This window comes from Photinus pyralis, unplaced genomic scaffold, assembly GCF_008802855.1.
Source record: "Photinus pyralis isolate 1611_PpyrPB1 unplaced genomic scaffold, Ppyr1.3 Ppyr1.4_LG1, whole genome shotgun sequence".
In the NCBI taxonomy this organism is placed as follows: Eukaryota; Metazoa; Arthropoda; class Insecta; order Coleoptera; family Lampyridae; genus Photinus; species Photinus pyralis.
In genome coordinates, this window is record NW_022170249.1 from 28,076,887 (window position 1) to 28,100,785 (window position 23,899).

The 23,899-nt window shown below is 35.0% G+C and overlaps 1 protein-coding gene across 2 annotated transcripts in view; it reads right to left on the bottom strand.

The window, feature by feature from the left end:
* LOC116170554 (protein FAM214A-like) overlaps positions 1–23,899 on the bottom strand; it is a 43,066-nt gene that overhangs the window by 12,569 nt on the left and 6,598 nt on the right. Inside the window, exons 2-3 of one of the 2 annotated variants that reach the window (XM_031487031.1) lie at positions 14,280–14,345; positions 6,228–6,425 (exon numbers count right to left, since the gene is read on the bottom strand). In XM_031487031.1, coding sequence (XP_031342891.1) covers positions 6,228–6,425; positions 14,280–14,324 — 243 coding nt within the window. In that variant the 5' untranslated portion in view covers positions 14,325–14,345. The remainder of the gene's footprint in view (positions 1–6,227; positions 6,426–14,279; positions 14,346–23,899) is intronic. The other variant, XM_031487039.1, reaches the window with a different exon arrangement.

Sequence of the window (23,899 nt, forward strand, 5' to 3'; positions counted from 1 at the left end):
CACGCTAAGTACAAATGTGTACATAAAAATAATTCTGGATGAAAGCCATATGAGAACCAAACTGAAGGTTACCTATACAAGTAATATTTTGCATATTATAGTATTTTCTCCTCGACCTGCAGCGAGTTGAATATTTTAACCTTTGTATTGTTTTTGGAAAACACGGTTCACTTGAACAATGCATTTTAGCATAAATAAAGGCATTTTATTCTATCGAAAACCATAATAATTCAAAATAGAACGGGAGGTAAATCAGATTGCCTATCTACCCACACTTTCAATGTAAAAGATGGATCGATGGTAATTCCCAAATGAACCAATCAACGTGCTATTTCTCATTTTCAAAAGGTATTATATAACCAACTAGTACTTAGATTTTATGTGTTGATTGGGTGTATTAAATAGGAAATCACGATTTGGTGCGTTTATGGTTAACGAAAGTGCCTTCATTAATGTAATAGTTACCTGAATTACATTACATAATCGTTATCCTTTGAAGGGCTTGACGAGCTTTATTATTAATCTCCCTCCCCCCGCCGCAAATACAATTTGTTAAATTTACACGGTTTCTTTTTTATGATTTTGTTCTACTTATCGTATTGTAATATAACATCGCGACGCACGATTTGGAAAATAAATGTTTCCATCCGTACTGTTGGATCAATAATGTAGCCTTTATTGGATGCACCATCAGCAATGGGTCTAGCCTTAATTCATGATGGCTTTATGGGGGGGATTTGATGTTTTGCCCTCGCCGTTTGCTGAATTCCTTGTTCAGTCATTTGTTTATTGAAACCCAATTTTTCAATGCAGAGATCGAGATCGCGACAAAAAAGAAGGAATTTGTGTCTCTTTAATAAGGTCATGAAGCACGCCCAAGATAATCTGGAAACACCTCTCATATACCATTCGATATCCTATGTATCCCACATAGCATTCGATATCTTATGTATATACATAAATCCATAATGTACAGGGAATATCCTGTCCATCTTATGTATATACTATGTATATTCATTATAGGATAGGCATATGTATGTTATGTTCAGTATGGATATTCTATAAATATACAATTTGGATGTGCTATGTATATACATGGGATTATATGTTATGTATATGCGTTTTGGATTTGATACATGCGTGTTCTGTATTACCGACGTTACAAACGTTAGCGTCTCATTTTCTGTGAATTACGGCGATGAAGATAGTAAGGTGCTATTGCAAATACAGCTCATTTTTCTAAAATCAGGAGTGTTATTCTGCGAGTTATTAATGAGTTTGTTTGTCTAATTTTGACAGTGAAAGTAATGATTTTTATTTCGTGTGTGCATGATCTAAAGTTGCAAATATGTTCTAGTGAGATGTAAAGACTGGATGGGAATTAATATAAGGACAAGAATGGCAGGTATGTTAGCAACTTATTTGTTATGAACTCGCGCTGTTATAGTGTTGAACAAGAACATGATCAAAATGACTCAAGACTACAGTGTTAAATAAAACAATAATAATTCCTTAAGCACATTTTCCATTGTACACTAAGAGACTTAATAAACAAAAAGCTCCACTCCGTGAAAAGAATTTATTTATGAAGGTATAGACCAGAGCTGGGCAGAATATTTTCAAAAAGTATTTGAATACTAAATAGTAAATACTTTACACAAATCAAAAGTATTTGAATACTAAATACTTTTACGTCCAGCACAAGCAAATACTAGATACAGATACATTGAAAAGTATTCAAATACTTTAGAATGTATTCGAATACTTTCAAAAGTATTCGAATACTTTGAAAAGTAATTACTTTAAAAAGTAAAATCAAGTTATACTTTGTATGGGGTTAGCTTTTTTTATATTTCTATTGTTATATACAAATTTAAGGGGAGTAAAAGTAATAATTTCAAACACTTCCAAGATTGGGCTACTAGTTCAAAAGTTACAGCCCTTTGAATTTTCTTTCGAAATTGGTTTCTAGTCTATAACTTTTGATTGAGAAGTCTGATCGAAAAAGTACGAAATGATTTGGATTCTACGCACCAAAATTAATAAGAAAAAGTGTTTTCCCGAGAAATTTTGGTGTAGTCGATTTTTGGTAAAAAAGGAAGGTTGTACACTGCCTTTTTTGAGGCCCGAAAAAAAAAATTGTCTCAGAACGACTCGGAAAAAAAATTTTCTTATAGAATCTGGCCTGTATCACTAATTTCAAACAGTTCCAAGATTGGGCTACTAGTTCAAAAGTTACAGCCCTTTGAATTTTCTTTCGAAATTGACTAAATATTTGTGAATTACAAAGTATTTGAATACTTTAAAGGATTTGAATACTAAAAAGTATTTACAAAATCGAATACTGCCCAGCTCTGGTATGGACGCTAGTAAACTTCCCGAATGTTAGAGGAATCTCTATAGAACATCCATTCTGAATGTATACAACATACATAGAATATCCTATTGAACATCTTTTGCATATTACAGGAATATTCATGATATATCCAGTTGTCAGTATTCCAATGTACATAGCATGTCTGATGCATATACATAAGACGTCCAAAACGTATATACTATGTATTATGTGAAATCTTCCAAACTTATATCCCATGCACATACATCGGACATTTGCGACATACTTTTCCACATTCTATGGATATACAATATCCCACGTGGAATGTACATGGTATATGCAATGTATATAGGTCTGCTATGTGGGATGTGCCTTTTAAATCCAAAATGTGCATCTTATGTATACCGTGTGTCCCAGAACTCCCAGGTTGAACGCACATAGGTAAACTGAATTAATGTATTTTTTCGCGAAGCATCCACGAGGCCTTAGATATGTATTTGAAGTTAGCGTTCAACGTACGTTATTGCCCTTACCTGATGCTAGAAAGAAGAAACTGAATATTTACATACGCCTTGGAGAACTATTAAATAATTTTAATATTTATTTATTTCATTGTTTTGTTTACTTTAATTTTGTGTACCTGTGTAGTAGTATTTTTATTATTTATTTTTATTTTATTTTTTTAGTCATTTTTACCTTTACTTGTTGATATTTTATCTCTCTCTTTTTAACTACAATTTTAAATTGTTTATAATCTATATTATTCTGTTTTAGCCACATGGTTTGTCTATACTGTATTCATTTTAAGAAGGTAGCGGTAGAAAGCATAGGGAAACTTTGACTTTCAGTGTGATTGGTTAAAACACGAGTCAGTATTACACTGAAACATAAAACGAGTAGCGAATTTTGCAAGGTGGTAGTTTCTGTTGCCAACTAAACTGTTGAAATGTCATTAGCAAGATTTATTTCTGTTTGCAGTGCTGGATATTTCTACTTTACAATCATTTGGGGCCGTTTTATAATTTTCCTGTGTGTGTTTATCTTCAAACACAGCGCCATCTACTACCTTCTTATAATGAATGCAGTATACCTTTTATTTATTTGAAATTTTAAACTGTTTTTATTATTCTTTTTATATGCATTGTACTAATTTAATATTTACTATATTTACTGACGTGTCAAAACCTATTTATGGTATACGGACAAATAAAGATTGATTGATTGGAGTAGTACGTTGAACGCTAATTTCAAAGGCCTCGTGGATCCTAAAAACACATTGCCATTCCCCTATGGTACGTTCTACCTGGGACACCCTGTATAACTTCATAAGCATTTTATCCCTTCTTTAAATACAGGGTGCCCATTATGTATAGAATATAGTATATAGGTACATCGGTAAATATCAATTGTATACAAAATTTTTCTATATGAAAGTTGTTTAACATTTTATTACCCGTCATAAGGCAGCATTCAGTTGTTTTGATTTCAGAAAACAGATGAGTAACGAAAAACAATTGAATTTTTTTTAATGGCAGTATACCTTTTCATTAGGCTCATTCGATAGTTTTTTTTTCTCTTTTCGATGATGTAACATGTTAGTACCTCATTAGTCATTACCTTGGAGACTAAATCAAATTAGCAATATGGTTTCCATCGCGATAAGTGTTCAAAATATCTGTATTATTAACTGCAAGGCAGTGAACTAAGCGAAAGCTTGAAATGAATGTCTAACTAATAATTTTTTTTGAAAAATTTTCTTAAATAAGACAACAAAGACAGAAAAAATCTTTATCAAATGGGCCTAATGAAAAGATATACTGCCATATAAAAAAATTCAATTGTTTTCGTTGCTTATTTGTTTTGTGAAATAAAAACAACTGAATGCTGCCTTATGGGAAATAAAATGTTAAAAAACTTTCATATAGAAAAATATACCAGTACAGTACAGTCATTGACAAAAGTAATGATCGCCGAATAGGTAAATCCTGTAGCATACGCAACATTGTCGTATTTTCATAAGATACAGAGGCTGAAGAAACAGAAAAATTCACTCAGTAAAAAGAATTTGTTTATGTGCAGATGAAATGTACATTAGGGGAACCTCTATGGAACGTCCATTTTGAATGTATATGTATTCTACTGAACATATTTGCATATTATTGAGACATTCATGGTATATCCACTTCTCAGTATACCAATTTATGAAGCATGTACAAGAATTTATTTATTTATTTATTTATTTATTGTCTCTCTTGTTCTAGGCCCTCAATAGGCTTACGCCCAATTACAGAGTGACCCGCATAATGCTTTTTAGAGGTGCTCCTGCAGAAGGTCTTAAGTTGTTCTATACTACTCCGGTATTTACCTTACGAATTAGGAAAACTGCAGGAAAACCTAATTCGGAGTAGCCGGCAGAATGCTCGAAACTGATTTAAGGAAATTCCCATCTCTGTCTCAAACCAGGTTCGAACACCCGACCTCCGGATTTATAGCCCAACGCTCTGCCACTGAGCTATAAGACGGTATGAATGTTCATAAGACATCCAAGACGTGTATCTCCTGCACATTTTCACCAATAATCTACGTTCTATGAATATACAAAATCCCACGGAGAATGTGCATGTTATATTCAACGCACTCTATATATAAGAATGAACAGTATAGGGAAATCGGAAACCATAAGAAATACACCTCTCTAATAAAAAAAGGTGACTGCGCAGTTTGCGCCTGCGCAAATTAATAATTAATGATTTTGCTTGGCTCAGAATGCAAAAAGGATGAACTTCTGTGACCAAAAAGCGAACATATACAGCCTTGATGTTTCATACCCTAAGTTATGGCCACACTGTATATTTGTGGAGTCGATCCGCTCTGCTGCACGCGCGGTATCTAGAAGCGCTTTAAGTTGGGTTTCATACCCTAAGTTATGGCCACACTGTATATTTGTGGAGTCGTTACGCGCGGTATCTAGAAGAAGTTGGGCGCTTCGTTACAAAGATTTATTTCTGTGTAGGAGTTGGAAATTAGTGGACTAATTTGCAAAGCCGCCCGTTAATGAAGGTTTTCTGGAAATGGCAATCTGTTAAAGTATTAAGTAAAGGAATTCTACGGGAGCGAATTATTCTAGGCGCGAATTTTCCTGAAGTGAATTTTCCTGGGAGTGAATTGTCAGGAATTATCCGCACACCAATTTTTAGCGCATTTTTTGTGTTCTACTCCGAAACCGTTTTCTACCAACTACCGTCCTTCTTTCTGGCCCCTTATATCCCCCTCCTCGATTCCTTATCGTCATCGGATATATTCCCTTACATCTCCAGAACGGAAGAGGGTACTCACAAAGAGCGATTGGGACGTCTGGAAGAAATATTGGTGATGTCAAAGCTTTCAGTGCAAATATCTACAGAATGGAGTATCGGAGGATTTTGAATGTATGCTAGGGGGCCTTTAAATGTTTAGGTGTAAAAAGCCTCCTTCCCATTAATAATCTATCGTGTGAAAATCACGCTTTAACAGCCCGCGTGAGTGCGACGGTTTTACCACTTGTCTTGTCACAGTGTATTCTAGGATAATCTTAAACTGAGTACCTACTACAAGTTAATTTGCCACGGTAAGATTGATTTTCGTACGTCTAAGTACTAAGTTATTTACGCTACTTATTCAAATATTATTTCAATAATCAGCTACATAAATAACCAACTCTGAAATGTGTGAAGTAATCCAATCAAGTGCGTGTGCTCTTCCTTAAAAAGTCAACGTCCATTAAATCTTAAATTACTCAAACTATAATAAGCGCGTCGTGTAACTAGCGAGTGGTGACGCATTCGTTTAGGATCAAAGTAGTATAAGTACATATTAAAAAGGGGGCGAGAAACTTAATAAATCACGCACTTACCAAGGGATCGCTGGAATTACACACGTGCTCATCAGATGTCTTCTTGAGTACGCAGTGCGGTCCTTCGTGAAACCCGGCACCTTTAGCCGCCGCCAACTTGCCAGGAATCCGCCCTTCGGTTACCAGAGCCGCAATCGCAACCAATACTTCTCCCCCATCGAGACGGCTTCCCTCTATTTCGAAATTCGAACAGTGCATCTGCAACGAAATACGTAATGCATCAATATCAGGCGGATTGAATCCGAAGCAACGGAAGAAATCGAATTTAAATAAAGAATTCAGCTGCTTTCTTCGGTTTTTGTTGCTTACCAAGTTTAAAATGACAATTAATTAAGGAAGTTGTAACTTTTGGACGTTCTTATCTGAATACGCTGTGTCGGGTGGTAAAAGCGTCGACCCATCCATGGCATAACCAAATTTTATAAAAAGTAAAGCATTCATACCGTTTCATTTTTGCTTTTACATTAAATTTACCGCACTGTATCTACAGCTTTTGCTTTTTTTTTGCACAGAAATTTCTACCGCTCCAGTAAGCTTTTTGTTACTTTCCATTTCATTAATTATAAGGGCGGATATTGTTTAGATTTCCTGCATTTGCTTTCCCGTAGATACCGCTACCGAATCCGATCATTTGCTGTTCCCGCTTAGCGAAATTGCTGTGCGCTTAAATTTTGTTTTAGCATTCACCAGTAGCCGACCCGCTTGCCTTTTAGAATTTCTGCAACTGCCATTTACTCCGTTTGAGTTTTTACAAAACCAAAGACACGAAACGAAATTTATTCAAGGTACATTAACCAAATAGCGTTTCCGTAATAGGCCGGGTTAAGCTCGAGCTACGCTTTAAAGTGGCCCGATTATAATTACAACGATTGCGTGTAACGCGTCCTGCGCCGTGATGTAATCCGTTACCTACGTCTGTAATTGATAGGTAAAGGTGGCGAAAGTTGCGTCCTTATGAACTTGACATAATTCCATGCCGCCGCATTGCATTGATGGGCAGAATGTCAAGGGTTTTGTAAGCCTCCGCTAATCGATAACATAAATTTTTCAGTAAAAGGAGGTTGGGGAAAGTTTGCATAAAAAAGTAGAACTGCGGTTACCTAACGTTATTATAACATTGTAAATTTGCGCGTCATGGCTACATTCGTAAAGAAGGTGCGTGGATGTGCAATTAGCATTCACAATACGCGCAAATAGTATTCAGTGCAGATCGAGGGGGGATTCGTGTCGTAGTTTCCCTTTTTAAAAAAAAACTGTGAGGGATTAGGGATACAGGCCGCCTCAATTAAGCTCCGGTGTTATTGTCGTCCTCCTTTTGCTTTTACATAAATTATACGAAAAGTATAAGAGTTCCGCACTGCCTTAACTAACGTCTTGTGTCAAAGTTTCTTGATTTATTTGTGCATTATGCAAAATTGGAATCCTTTAACTCCTAAATGGTCCATTTCGAGCAAACATGGAGGTGGACCGCGACCGACTAATTTTTCAGAGTGAATGATTTCATTGCGGAATTAATCATAAATTATCCGTTTCGTTTTATTGTCCTAATCATTTTCCAATATCATCGCAATGTTTGAATGTTGAAATGTTTGTATCTTTATCGGGAGTAGAATATTGGTTAATTTACAAATCTAAAGTATGTTCTGACACAATACATGTTAACTTCTGACGTTCGTTAGATTTTTTAATTCTCTCTCCAACGAGCTATCATGCTCATGAAAATAATGCCACTGATATAAACGGCACCGCTCTGATACAGCAAGGGCGCGTCGCTAATAAATGAAGAAAATGGATCTTTAACTGATAAAGAAAGCGTTCAGTAGGTAGTCGTTGACCTTAAAGGTGCAACTTAAACCAGCAACTTTGTTAGTAAAAAAAGGGGTGAAATGTAAACTTACGAATAAGCTAATATCTTTTCATTTGTATTGAATAATTGAAATGAATACGTAATTTAATATCACTTTTGTTTATAAGTCACAAAACTCGAACTGGTCGAATTAAGGGGGGCGCAAATGCCGCCGTTGGGGGCGTGGTCCAAAAACCGACTTAATTACATTTAAATCGCGATAGACATCGAGGCGCCATGACAGATTAGTCGAACGGAGGCTGATGTGACACAATCTTTCCGGGAAATATGACATGTTTGTTCGAGAACATTCGAAATCGACCGGTATTTGCTATATAAGGAAATCGAATTACGATTCAGACAGTTCCAATTTCAACGCCGAAGTAATAAGTAGTTCGCGCTGTTATAAATTGTGTATATGTGAGTGATAAATAATCTTCTAATTGTTATAAATCAATTCATTTTAAGACCGTTAATTAATTATAAATCTCCCTTATTAAATTTACGTTACAAGATGAAGGTTAAACAGCAGGTACGAGCCTGATACTCCTGAATATCCCTAAGGCTTTTAATAATTTTTAAGAGCGTTTAATATACGAATTTTATTTAACAATTGAAGGATGTTCGAAACTCCTATTACGTTTTCGAAGGTGTTAACGGTCTACTAATAGCATTTAAAAATCTCAAGAGCGATCTCCCAACTATCCTTTGTACAAAAAAGACCCCTTTTAATGAATCTTGATGTTTGGTGAAGATACCTGTAGCCTGTAGTCTTTTAAAGACTAGAAATCTTCAAGAAATATTGTTGAATCTTTGCGAGACTTTGCACTAAAAGAACTTTTAGGACTGATTATTGGAATATTCTCATTCAAATCGCAAAAATATGAAAACTAATCTAAATTCCTTCTTACTAAACACGATACAATTTTAGTCCTTTCGGCCCATTTACGAAAAATCGTCTCCTTTAAGAATCAAAAAAAATTTAATGCAATTTCTTAAAGAAAACTGATCATTATTTTTTATATAAATCAAAAAAGATTACGTTACCTTAATTAGTGTTTTGAAAAATCAACGCTTTCCCTATGGTACAAACGGTACGGTCCTACTTTGAAAACATGGCACCTTACAGCTTGAATCTTCCTCGTACCTATTACCTTTTATTGTATGGAAATGATCTGTGGAGCACCTGTTCGAGCATATTTGCGAAAAATAACCTTCTCTGTCGGGATATTATACTTTTTGTCTAGAAAACAAGTTCTCTCCAGCGTAATTTTAAGAGGTGAGGGACCCTAAATAATGCATCGGTAAATACCTACTGATTTCGACGCATTTTTTTAATTAGCCGTAAATTGGTGTCGTGAACCACAACCAACACGGCAACACCTGCATCCCAATCGTTTCCTATCATGTCATATAAACAACTCGTTTTCATTAAAAAGTGAATTCTAATTAAATACAACATTTCTAGTGTTTATCCAAATACCAGCTTTTGAAGGTTTACAAATTGCCAATGAAGAAAAATCGAACGCGTTGCAAAACACTTATATAGAGCATCGAAAACGTTTCCCACAAATTTATGTAGATCATGCAAGAACAGATTCTTCCACTTCCGGGCTGAAACGGGGACATAGTAATATAAAGGTCCCCGGCTCGCTCGAAGCGTGTGTTCGTATAGCACCATTGCCAATAATAGATTCTACACGTGTTTTAGAATGATGCACATACACTTTTCACACGCAAAAGCTGGTCGAGTGCATCGCATTGGGCGAGCGCCAATATTGACACTTGCAGAAGATTCCCCAAAACTTCAATTTAATTCGAATCCCGTAATGTAACCATCGAGAATTTCTAATCTAATCGAAAATGCACTATACATGTCATAACGATATCCACACAAGTCTAACTGTCAAGCAATTTAGATTAAAAAGCCGTAGATTAAGTGGGTCGGACCGCTACCGGAATTTATCACATCCATTAGATGTGACAACATTATATTTTATGGAGAAATCTGACGATGTTCGTTCGCTATAATCAAAACAGAAGGGTCACCGTTCTTTAATTTCGCATTTCACAACATGCATTCGCCTACGTAATTCAAAATTACTATTTCTTAATGATTTTTGATAGTGAACTAATGATAATGATTGTAGCATCATCAATCGTGCAAGAAAACGAAAAAGACAGTCGATACAAACTCTTAGATCTTGTATAATGAATGGTACCTTTGAAAGTTCAATTAAGTCCATTCTTTTAGTTTTTGGGGTCATAGGATTTAGTTTCTTGCGTTTAAAATTTCCACTATTGTTCGTATTTACCGTAATAGTATGTAATTCGCAAGTTATTCCTTGGTCATCAAGCTTAAATTCGCGCGTTTGAAATTTTACGCGTTTGTTTTATATTCGCTATTGTATCAGCACGAAAGCTCTTCAAAACTAAAACACGCTGTCGATTATAATAGTCTAGGCGATAGAGACTGTAAAATTGGCAAACTGGACATTTTGAGGTGGAAAAGAAAAAAATAGTGGAATATGTTCAGTTAGGTGTCAGAAACAACATATTAAAAATCCCACCCCCCAGACCCTGTGCTAAAGGCTCCAGCCACCCCACCACCCCCCAAAAACCGTGTTTTGGCCCTTTTTGGCTGATATCTCGCGATCTATGAGGTCTATATGAAATATTTTTAGCTGAAAATATTTCTCGTGAAATTTCATACAAGGTAGATACTCAGAAGTTAGCCTAGATGTACCTCTTAGCCTAGGAAATTCATAAAATCATCAATTTTCGTGGCTTTTTGTGGTTTTTTGCAAATATATCGCGACCTTTAGGGCTAGATGAAATATTTTTATCTGAAAATGCTCCTCGTGAAATTTCTTACAAGGTAGATACTCAGAAGTTAGCCTAGGTATACCTCTTAGCCTATTGCCGAGTGCATTTTAAATCACGAAAGCGTTGGGGTCCCAGGTGCAACACGTTACATTGCGTTATATTTGGAGTGCGAAGTTGTGTTAAAAAACCAGTTCATTAATCAAAGTTGTGCACCTAATTTGTTTATATAAGGTGTTAATTAAAAAAACGGCAACCGGTAAAAACATTAAAGACTATTAATTCGTGCTTTTGTGGTCTGTCAAAACCCTTAGTTATAAGGGTAATTTCGAGGGTAATTTTGGACATTTCCATACTGCATTCCAGTAAATAAACCAAATTTAATTAGCGAGCAAATTAGGTTTTGGGGAAGAATATAACACCGGAGTCTCAGGAATACCCGCCAGGAAAATCCATTCGCGAAAAGACTATGATCTTTGTATATACTGGGGGGTCCTTCCACACCCCCCGGTGATAAGTTCGATGGTGTCTTGCCGCCAACTTTAATGACTGCTTCATGGGCCCTTTGTGTCTCTAAGACAGTTCGATCGATCGACAACTACACGTCGATACTGCAAACGTTCCCGCTCATGAAATGTATTCAACAAAAGTTTGGTTCCTCAAATTTAAATAAACAGTTCAAGGGAAGTTCGAATGTAGGTAGCAATGAAATAATCCTTGCGCCCGATTTCCGTCACTATTACACGAAATAGGCCAACTCATTCTCGGCAATTTCCTAATAGGGCTCCTTGTGCGTAACAACATTTTCCACTTCGCACAAACGTGCGAAAGGGTGCCTTTCCAGGCTTTTATTTCGCGGCGAGATTAATAAACGTGCAAGTTGCATAACGGCACGTGGCGCGTAAGTGCCGTTTTCCATTTCCAAATTACGGCATCTTACACTAAAGACAGTTTGGCCACTCAAAGGAAAAATTTTGCTCTCTATCTTAGTTTAAAGATAAAAAAGGGCAAGACCACGATATTTCCTTGTTATTAATACCAAAACCAAAACAAAGGAACTGTCCTTATCAGCACGGTTACTTCACAAGGTTATTTTACTGGTATTGATTACAATCGCAGGAAAGCTACCAAGTCAAAAAACGACAACACAAAGATCATTTGAATTTAAAACATTAACCCTCTGATTCAGTCCATTGCCTGATAAAATTACATACACGGCGACGTATTTATCGAGGTATTTATTAAACATGCATGTAGACTGTTCTAATCTAATCTAATTACTTTGGGTTTCGTCGAGTAATTTCGCGTAAATGACTTGCAAGGTGATGCCTTCAACAAGGAACGGTACATAGCCATTGCGAAGAACTTTCAAAGAAAACTTAGCGGTAACAGTAGGAGGAATATAACGGTCTGTTACCAATTAATAGTGCCCTTGTAACTTAAAAACGGCATCATTTCCGTAATTGCATATACGAGTTGCTTACTAATACTGGATGTATTTCAGCCATTAGTTTTCCGCAACAAAATTAGGACATTACCCCAATTCTTCCTTATGTCCACATATTTGCAAATGCGTAATGAAGTTACCATAGTGTAATCTTGCAAAACTAATGCTTCATATTTACTATTTCGTAGCCCCAGCAATAATAAAAAGGACACACTGTAGATAACCGCATCAACGTTTCAACGTCAAAATAAAGGACTTCGAAAGACCTTTCAAACGAGCTATTACTCGATACCACTTGTCATTTAAAATTGTTAAGGGAATTACCCTGGGGGGCAGAGGGTGAAAGGGGGTGAAGTAGTTTTTGGTTAAAAAGTTGTCCCCCTTGACTAATCCCTTGACGTGTCTCGGCGTTTTTTCCTTTAATCAGTGGTTTTCGATAAATCGGTGGTGGGAAGTTTTCAAATGAACACCCTGTATATAAAATCCGAACAAGTATAAATTGTGCCCAACAACTCCGCATTTTTTAAAACCGAACAAACTTACTAAATGGATAACGTCTATATTTATCGATGTTTTCTTTCTTTTTTTTATTTATTTTTTATTTTATTTATTTAAGAAAGTAGGGCGGTAGTGGGTAGAAAATAGTTTCTTTTGTTGACACCTTTAATTGGAATACCATGAAGATAACATTAATTTCTACCCCCTCCCTCTTCCCTCCGGGCATCTACTGATCTCGAAAAGGAGTAGCGCAGAAAAGTTCTAGTTTGTACGAACCAATTCATTTCAGTGAAACTGTTGATGAGAATACCATGAAGGGTAGAACGTATGGTCGATCTCCCCCCCCCCCTCCCATCTATCATTTTCAAAAATTTTACTTGGCACCACTAAAGGCATACGCACGCAAAGTCTGAGACCAGTTGGTTGTCGCATGAAAGATATGTACGTTTTACTTTCAAAATTGGGGGGGGGGGGGGGATGAGACACCGAAATTTGATGGCCGCCTGTAAGTTACGTATTGCCATAAATTCCAGACACTAGGACCATTCCCCTAACAGTAGGTCAAAACCGCAGAATTGAGTCCGGACGAACGGACAGACGGACGGACAAGACGCAAACAATAGCACATTTTTTTAAGAATTATAAAACATGTGCTTTTGTTTGCGTTTGTCCCTCCGTCCGGACCCACTTCTACGGTTTTGAACTACTTTTAGGGGAACGGTACTAGAATCCTGGAATGTTTAGCGCATTTTTTAAGAATTAAAAAATGTACATACGACAACCAATTGTCTCAGATTTTGCACACGCATTGCCTTTAGTGGTGCCACGTTAAACTTTGAAAATTGGAGGGAGGGGGGGATTAATTTCATCTTTCATGGTATTCTAATTAAAGGTTTCAAACGAAAGGAACTGCTGCCCTTCTTTCTGTCTTCTGATCAAAAGACGGGTTGGGGGTCGGAGGATTTTGGATGCATCCGAGTGTGATCTTTAAATGTTTGTGTGTAAAGGGCCTCCTCCCCTTATAACCAACCATTTACTAAGCTATTTCAGTTTTTAAAAAATTGCGCTTTATCTGCACAGAAGTTGTGCACACCTGTTTGCAATATGCAACAATGCACAAGCCCCCCCCCCCTCTCGAAATAATTTCCTGTGGTGCTATTTTTGAATCTAAAACGTGCATAGCCTTTACATGCGACAACCAACTGCTCTCAGATTTTGCATACACATGCCTTTAATGCTGCCAAGTACAATTTTTGAAAAAGAGGGGGGGGGGGTTTCGTAATAAAAATTTCTCATTGCCAATCAATTAACTGTGTGTTTATCCGAACCCATTGTACGACTCGGTTCTTCGGCCTGATACTTTTACAGAATGCCCAAAACGCTTTCAGATTTACATCCTGAGACAATTAATACCAACTAAAAAAAAACAATCACAAACCTCACTCAGAAAAACCATCGAGTTTTTTTGCCATTCTGATGCCATGTAGCTGAAGTATCCGCTTACCTGAAACAATAAATGAATTTAAAATCTGGGATTTATTAATAATCAAAATTCACTTCCAATTGTATCAAATGCCATACAAAAATAAATAAAATAAGCCTGCGCATGCGCAAACCCGAAACTGTATGGAGTCAAATGAGAGGTATACTATACAAGGTGAACCCATTTTTTTTAAGTTTTTTATGGAATTGAAAATTGTAAAAAAAAAATTGGGGGACGTACTTCTGCGTAGTTACGGGGGACATTTTTTTATGGCATCTGCTTATTTTCAATACATGTATTATTAAGGAGCACAATTTTTTCGATATAGCAGCATAAAAAGACTTATATTACATAATCAAATTTAAGGGAAAAACTCAAAATTTCGAAAATAGATGTGATTAATTTTATCATTTTACTAGTTTGATTATGTTTTTTTGTTGTCGTATTACAAAAGTTCATTCTTTAATAGTACCTCACGAAAAATAGTGCTTTCCATTGAATAGTCCAGTTCATCCACTATAAGTACATTTTAAGCTTATAGATTTACTTATGCATTTTTAATTACTTTTGATACAATTAATTCCTTTGACATTTCCCTTTTTAAAAAAAATGTCCCCTTTGACCATGCAGAAGTACGCCACTGGCCACAAATTTAAGGAACGAGGATTGGTAGTTTTGGATATTATAAGTTTCTTGAAAAAATCTTGTTTTGAAAATATATCCAGTGTTCCAGACAAAATGTTCACCCTGTATACTCATAATAGTAATAAATCATATTGACAGCGGCCTGTATCTACCTGGCAGAATATTATGCGTGCCCATATGTTTTATTAGTATTCCTAATTCTGGAATAAACTAAGATCCTGGATCAGTGAACTCTTGCATGCTTTAGAAACAGTCATAATTCAAATCAATATGACCCTCAGCTCAGCATTAATATACAAACAACTTAATCAATTAAAACTGGTCCAGGAAATTGTAGCGTTAGTTAATATTTAATCGGTGTTTTGAATGATATCTCACATACATTATGTATAGTGCAGATTTTGGTTCTAATTTTCTCGTCTCTTTCTTTCCTGTGCTTAACGTTAATTTAGAAAAAGCCACATATAGGTACCATTAAGTCACGACATGGTGTGGTTAATGGACCTTAATTAGACAATCGCTAATTCCACTTTCACTAGGAATGCCCGCCCGCATGTTTTGGACACTTCCAAAGGAATTTAACGAAGTAGGTGCGTCATCGCTAAGTCAAGTTTTCTAATTTAATTAAAGGAACCGTATCGACAACCGCAATCCCAATGTCGCGTCGTTGTAAAACATACAGGGTGTTCTATACAGGATCACGCAACAGTGCGTCGGTCTTTCCTAGCTCATACCTGGTAAAAAATATCATACAACCTTTTATGCAAATGTCAACCATAGATGGTTACGCATCTACGGTGTCAATAGACTACTGATTTTTTTTTAATGGAACACCCTGTATATTTTTAGTTGTATCGATGTCATTTTTTAACGTCTGGAAACCTATTCACTTTTAGCTTTTTGTCAATGTTACCAAATAATTATTTTGTTCCGTATAATTGCCCATAAGCAAGCCCCACTTAATTTTAAAATTTAAAAAACCTTTAATCAATAATGTTAATCGGAATAAAAGGAAACACTTTGGCAACGAGAAAAATGGATTTAGTGATACAGAGTGTTCACAAAAAAATAATAAAGTTTCGAAATTTCAAAGTGTCATAACCGAGGTCATAACTATTTTTTTTTCAAAGGAACTACCACTATTTTATTTCTCACATTAATCAATTACATGTTTATAAATCTGTGTAGACCGTGATAATAAAAAACAAAAGAATGTGAGAAAGTAAACAAGTGTCACAAATAAATCATGTGCTGCAAGTGTACTCCCTATTTCGTAGTAAAATAAGATTAATTAAAAAGGCGAATTTCGAAAAAGATGAACTAGTCCTTTTAAATAATCTTATTTTACTACGAAATAAGGAGTACCTACCCTTGCAGCAAATCAGAAAAATATGGCACTTGTTTACTGTCTGGCATTCTTTGTTTTTTTTATTTTCACGGCCTACTTCTGTTTATAAACATGTAATTAATTAATGTTAACTATTTTTGTGAAAAATATTGAATAACTTAAAAACTACGAGGTTTAATCACAGGACACCCCTTATAAAAATTAAAGAGCACACAAGACTATCGAATAGAGAAATAAAATAGTGGTAGTTCCATTTGAAAAAAAATAGTTATGATGCTTTGAAATTTGGAAATATTGTTATGTGAACACTTTCCAACTTTCTCATTACCAAAGTGTTTCCTTTTGTTCAGATTAAATGTATTTCTTAACTTTAAAAGCAAGGTCCCTACGATTTATCAAAGTGGTTGCTCATGGGCAAATATTCGGAAAAAATTAAAAATTTGATATTGCCAAAAAAACAAAAAGTGAATAGGTTTCTATGCAGAGGTTAAAAAATGACAATGAAACAACTAAAAATATACAGGGTGTTCCATTTAAAAAAAGTCTATTGACACCGTAAAAATGGAACATTCAAAAATAATTTCTGTGGATGCGCAACCATCTATAGTTGACATTTGCACAAAGGTTTTTTGATATTTTTTTACCAGGTATGAGCTAGGAAAGACCGGCGCAACAGTCCAAAGGTCATTTTTCGTTTTCTCTCAGATCTCCCTCGTTCCTCGTTTCTTCTTCAAATAGAAAGGAACCAATAGTTTTATCTAGAATTTTGGGTATCCCATTCATCTCTCCCCCTAAGTTTCTCTCAATTTATTCTCAAGTTCCCTTAATCTTTTCCCCAGTTGCTCTCCATTTCTCCCAACATTCTCAGCTCCCATCCAGTTTCCCTAGAGCGGGCGCAGATTATAAATCGCTCGCTATGCACTGCTTAATCTGAAAGTGACCGATCACCTGTTTTTTGAAATCGGGCATCAATTTCGTCGAGAAAACGTCCCCAATGCCGAAGAAGTACTTAATGAATTTTTTGGTGATCTGCGGTGTTAGTTCCAAGCTTTATTGCATCACGGTATGACAAAATATTTATATTTAACAATAATAATCATATGGTAAGTAGTCATATTTGCTTTTTAATTAAAAATCTCTCTCATCCTTATCGTTTTGTGCCAAATTGTTTTATTGTGTTGGTATTTCGATTTCATAAAGTTTTCCAAGACAAATTGATTGTATTACAGCTGCTAATGACACATTTTTCTTGTAAAGAAAATTTCCGACAGTCTACGCGAATATTTGGAATTAGAGTGAGTCACATACGGCAGCTATTTGCAGTTAATCAATATTGTAGAGTAGGTAGTCCGCGGCTTTAATGGACACATTGATTGTTTATTTAAAGGAAAAACAAAATGTGATCGAATTGTGGCGTGTATTGCGTTATTAGAGGTTATCGAATCGTTTGAGCCATGAGTAATTATAATTATTCCTCGATTTTCGAGGAGGAGGACGCATATTTATTAAATATTTGTGTCTAATGGGTTACCCCAGAATGAATTGAATTTACTAAAAGATTTTTAAAAAAAGAATGCAATAAGTAAAAACTTTTTGTACTTTTCCGAAAACAGCTGCTGTAACCTATTCACTATTTCAATTAAATTACGTAGGTACATACTTGCCTAATTAGCATTCGTGCCGCGAAACGGAAGTGGACACTGCCAAAAACTATTACGGTATAGATACATCGAAGTACGCACTTCCTTGCTTTATTAAATGCAATAGGTAATTTATGAAAATTTGGTCTGTTCCTCTGTCTGTCGTTACTCTTCCTTCATAGACCATTCTGATATATTGACTGTCTCTCCGGGGAATCCTTCGAAATATACATTTATTTAAGTTTGAAGTTCTTCTTCTTCCACAATTCTTCAGAACTTCTTCACATTTTCTTAAAGGTTTTAACCTCACCAATAAAAAACTGACCTCCATGTTGCAGTACAATATTAAATATCGAAAGTCTTCTAACTGAGTCAAATATGTAAATTATAAATTTTTAATTGTTTCCCTGTTCAAATTTTACCATTAAGGGGATTATTGGAGCAAACGGGATTTTTTCAATGAATCAAAGATGTATTTGTCTGAAGGATGATATCGACGACTGATCAAAATTTCAATATATGGTCATATTTTCATTTGGTGTAAACCCACGATTGAATTAATAATTAATTTAAGTGCTATAACACTAATAAAATCAATTTAACTACATCGTCGTGCCTTTGCTATCGAAAACAAAATGAGAGCGCATTAAGAATAAGTGCCGATCAGAGGTGTTGCGACGAGGGCAAATTAATATTTTCGCATTTCAGCTCCGTTAAGCCATTATTAGCAGGTTTTTGTTTCGTATGTTAATTTAAAACGAGCATTAACACTGCAAGGCATGCAGGTTCACGCCATTATCAGGTCGATAAGAGACCTTTATGATGACCTGAGAAATTCCAATTAACAATGAGCCATGATTCAATATTGGTTCAAAAAGATTTTAAAAACTTTTTGTAATTATTTTTTTTATTTTTTATATTTTAATATTTTTAATCTTTTTTGAATTTTTTGAATCACTTGAATTTTTTTTAATATCCTACTATGGTATATTTTTGAAAAGGGAATTAATATGCTATCTTTTTAGAAAAAGAAGGTGTTCCATTAATGAAAAATGAGGTTAGGCATGATCAGGGGCGGACTGGGTACTTACGGGCCAGGTGGAATTGCATAGGTTACGGGCCATTAAAGCTTCATTTTAGTACTCCTTTTTCGGAAATCAATTACAATACAGTTTTTTTTTAAATTGCAGCTGATAATTAAAACTTTTGATTGAGACATCCGATCGAAAAAGTACGATTTGTTTTGGATTCTACGCACCAAAATTAATAAGAAAAAGTGTTTTCCCGAGAAATTTTGGTGCAGTCGATTTTTGGTAAAAAAGAAAGGTTATACACTGCCTTTTTTTGAGCCCCGAAAAAAAATTGTCTCAGATCGACCCGGAAAAAAATTTTTCTTATAGAATGTGGCCTGTAGAATCCATAATTTCAAACAGTTCCTAGATTGGGCTACTAGTTCAAAAGTTACAGCCCTTTGAATTTTCTTTCGAAATTGGTTTCTAGTCTATAACTTTTGATTGAGAAGTCCGATCGAAAAAGTACGAATTGTTTTAGATTCTACGCACCAAAATTAATAAAAAAAAGTGTTTTCCCGAGAAATTTTGGTGCAGTCAATTTTTGGTAAAAAAGGAAGGTTATACACTGCCTTTTTTTGAGCCCCGGAAAAAAAAAATTGTCTCAGCTCGACCCGGAAAAAAATTTTCTTATAGAATGTGACCTGTAGAATCGATAATTTCAAACAGTTTCAAGATTGGGCCACTAGTTCAAAAGTTACAGCCCTTTGAATTTTCTTTCGAAATTGGTTTCTAGTCAGGGGCGGGCCAGGTGGAATTGCATAGGTTACGGGCCATTAAAGTATTAGTGTAGTAATGAAGGTGGCGGGGGGTAGCTCTGCGGTGCACCACAAAAACATTTTTTGCTTCATTTTAAAGTACTCCTTTTTCGGAAATCAATTACAATACAGGTTTTTTTTAAATTGCAGCTGATAATTAAAAGAAACAAAATATACAATCCACACGAGGTGCGTCGCCTATCATTGTATTTCATCACTTTCATGCTACGACCATAAATGATAAATTCATTGTAAAACGTACTTCAATTAAAACAGAATTTTTTAATTGTTTAACAACCTAACATCAACCCCAATTAGAGAAACGTGTTAATAACTTATTAATAGTGCAAGAAACTATAAATTTCCAACGGGCCAGGTGGCAATCGCCACCCGCCCCCCCCGTGCCAGTCCGCCCCTGGGCATGATAACGACACAGTATACATCTTTTGAAAACGTGTCGGACAACTTTTCTATTTTCATTTTCAAAAATAAAACACTAAAAAATTGGTTCAAAAAGATTTAAAAAATTGAAACGTCTTTTAAATTTTTTTAAACATATAAACCTTTTTTAATTTTTTAATTCTATTTTAATATTTTTGAATATTTATTGAAGCACTTGAATTTTTAATATCATGCCTACTGTGATATTTTTTGAAAAAGAAATTTAAATGCTATCTTTTTAGAATAGCAGGTGTTCCATTAAAGAAAAATGAGGTTAGGCCCGATAACGACCCAGGATACATCTTTTGAAAATGTATCGGACAAATTTTCCATTTTTATTTCATTTTAAAAATTCAAAAGATACAATATTGGTCCAAAAAATTTTAAAAATTCAAAGTTTTTTTGCAAAGAATCTCTGTACAGTTTAGCCTTGAGTTTAGCAGATTTAGCTTAGGTGACCGGTGAGATCCCCTCTAACGAACGACATTTCCAATTCCACGAAGTGCCAGAAATTCTCCTACACCTGGCCGTCAATCCTAAACCAAAACATGCTCACGTTCGATCTCAAATTGAACCAAAAATTGAAACGTTTCGTGACGTTTAAACGAGGGGAAAATAATAAACCACTTTTCACAGCTGTGAGTGAAGTGTCAGTTCGTATATGGTCGTCGAACTGAAACTTGACGTTATAAATACAGAAGGAAGGATGGACATAATAGAAAACGAAAACCTGTTCATCAGTTAGGTACTCCCAGATCAAGATGAGATGAGAACATAAGGTTACTGGCAGCACTAATTAATACTGGGATGTGGACGGCATCTGCAGAGAACTTCAGGAAATTGCCTTTTCTTTCGATGTCCACTTTGATCTAATTATCCAAGTGGCCAAACGCAATTCTAATTTATCGAGTATATCGCAACCGTAAAGGTGGAAAGCCCCCCCGAAATGAAATTCAGTGAATGCCCCTGCTGCTGTTGTGACCGTCTGAGAACGGGTTACAACGCCCTTCCAACGCAAATGTGGGCGCCGAGGGTAACGGCCCAGACATACGAAACCGTTGCTTTATAATGCACAGTTTCTTCCAATTTATTTAGGAGTACGACGAGTACTTCTACTTTCCACTCGCTAAATTAGAAATAGCCGTAGTTGTGATGATGATCTCTTATTTTAAGCCGTAACGACATTCTTTAGATGTTTTCATTTTTTTTTCTCATTTTGCTACTATACAATTATCCGTATTAGAATTTAGATACAGGATGCTGCCGGCGGGCAGGTTAAATCTGGGACGCTTTAAATATTAAGCGTTTTTTCATAAATATTTATGGGGTGCGCGACTCGAGGGAAAAAAGTTACGTTGATGAAGTGCGAATTTTTAAGAGTTCCCTCAAATATGAGAACACTCATTTATTTGTTAATTGAAAGCGAAATATGTTCTGTCGCGTCTTTTTGAACCAATTGACGCAAATATTTTGTTAAAAATTGAATTGAACCTACACTGTTATCAAACAGTTTTTGGTCACTTTCCTTTTCGGACAAAAAATCCGAAGGGGAGATGCTGGTTTACTAAAACACTAGAAATAGATCACAAAGAGCAAATTTGAAAAAATATTGACAAATCGCAAATCTTTTTTAATATTTCAGCCAGCCATTTCAAATCGCATCCGGGTCCAAGGAAGTTCAATTTAATTTATAACGAATTGAATGTTTCCCTTGTACCCCTGTCGTTTTCGAAAAATCCGAAAACTCACGGCCAACTTCATGTAACTTCTTCAAGATTTTTCCAAAAATAGTAAAAATACAATGAAAAAATACAAAAAAAATTAATATTTTGGGATTTATTCCAAATCGCATTCCAGATATTTTTAGTCTAGATTTTCCGAAAGCGGCAAAGATACAATGGAAACCAATCTTGGTACAGGGTGGTCCATTTTTAACACTTTTATAGGGTAAGTTTTGAAACTGAAAAAGATGCTACTTTTTCATGTCAGACGTTTCGTCTCCAGTTAACCATCATCAACTTTGTTTTTTCTTATAGAAGCATTTTAATTTTTTGTGTCATTTTATTTTTCCTGATTTTTTACCTGGCAAACTTTACATGTTACATGTTTACATTTTTGAAATAAAAAAAAATGCTCATCAAATGACACAAAATTAAAAATGACTTCCATAATAAAAAATAAATGTGCCCACAATATTGTGTCATTATTTTGAAATGTTTTTTTCATTTTTTTTAGAATATCTCCGAAAGTAGTCGACATTTTTTCAGTTTCAAAACGAAATCAAAACACGCAACTTTGCCAAATTTAAACTACCTACCTATCTCTTACAGATTCCGAGATCCCCATAGTGGCCTGATTTAAAAAAAAAAATTTGGAACGCTGCAAGGTACCGAACTTTTTTTTCAAACAAATGTTTGTTAAATTATAGAAAGACTTACTTTTCCTATGTTACAAACTTAAAAAAATTTATACTAGGTTTTATTACAAAAAAAAAACGAAGAAAGAAATTGCCAGTTAAAAAACAAAAATATGTTTTCGGAAAAACGGCTTTAGGCATAAAGGATGTAAAATTGTTAAACAGTTTTTTTAATATTTGGTTTGAGCTAGGCAGCTGTTTCGTCAAGAATTTGGCATCTGGTTTTACAAGGAACACTCTGTATATTTTAATATAAAACGGTAAGTGATTCAAAAAGACGTAACAAAATTCAAATGGTTTAAAAAGATTTCAGATTTTTGAATTTTTTAATAATTGTTTTTGATTTTTTCAGTGTTATATTTTTGAGTTTTTAAATTGAAATATACAGGGTGTTTCATGTACAAAAATTAGATTAGATCTCTGTATATTTTGAAAACCGCAGATTATTCAACAATCACTTTCACTTTCATGAAACATTTGTAATAAACATTTCTCTGTCACTTTTAACCTCGCTTTTAACTAAGAAAATATTTTTTTTCTTCTGTATCTCTTAAGCGAGCGAATATTTTCAAATTTTGATTCTACCCTGTTAAGTTTGACCAAAAAAGAGCAGATAACGCATATGTTAATTTTTTTTGATAGTACTAACAAGTCGAAAATGGGACACCCTGTAGATACATTGAATTCTGGCATTGCTTCACTTTTAACAATTTTTCGCGACCAATAATTACTGTTATAAATTAATCCATTTTAAGACTGTTATAAATTTATTGTTAATTAGACCCGGCCAGGAAGAATATGTGGAAAACCATTACGTGAAAAATTCAAATTTGAGAAATCTTACTTTTGAGAACCGTAGAACGGGTACATGATTATGGTATCTTAATTAAGACCTGAACTGAACGTTGATAACGTTTGTAATCTTGAGAACTGGTACATAAATTGTTAGATACTGTAGTAAATTTGTTGAAGTCTTGATTATTAATTAAAACAGTTTATTTCGCGATATTGTAGCGATCCTTCTAGAACATTCTTGAGGCGCCATCAGGTCGATAAAGGATTAGTAATCGGCGATAAGGAGTTAGAACTTAATCACTCATTCTTTCTGTGACATATGAAATACATCCTAGACTTTTCGAGGTTTATTGTTTGCTATATAAGCAAATCCGAATTGTTTACTTGTTTAGTCTTATGTCGTAATAATTGACAGTTATAGAGGAATAAATGACAGATGCTTGGTAAATCGCAGGCTGTGCA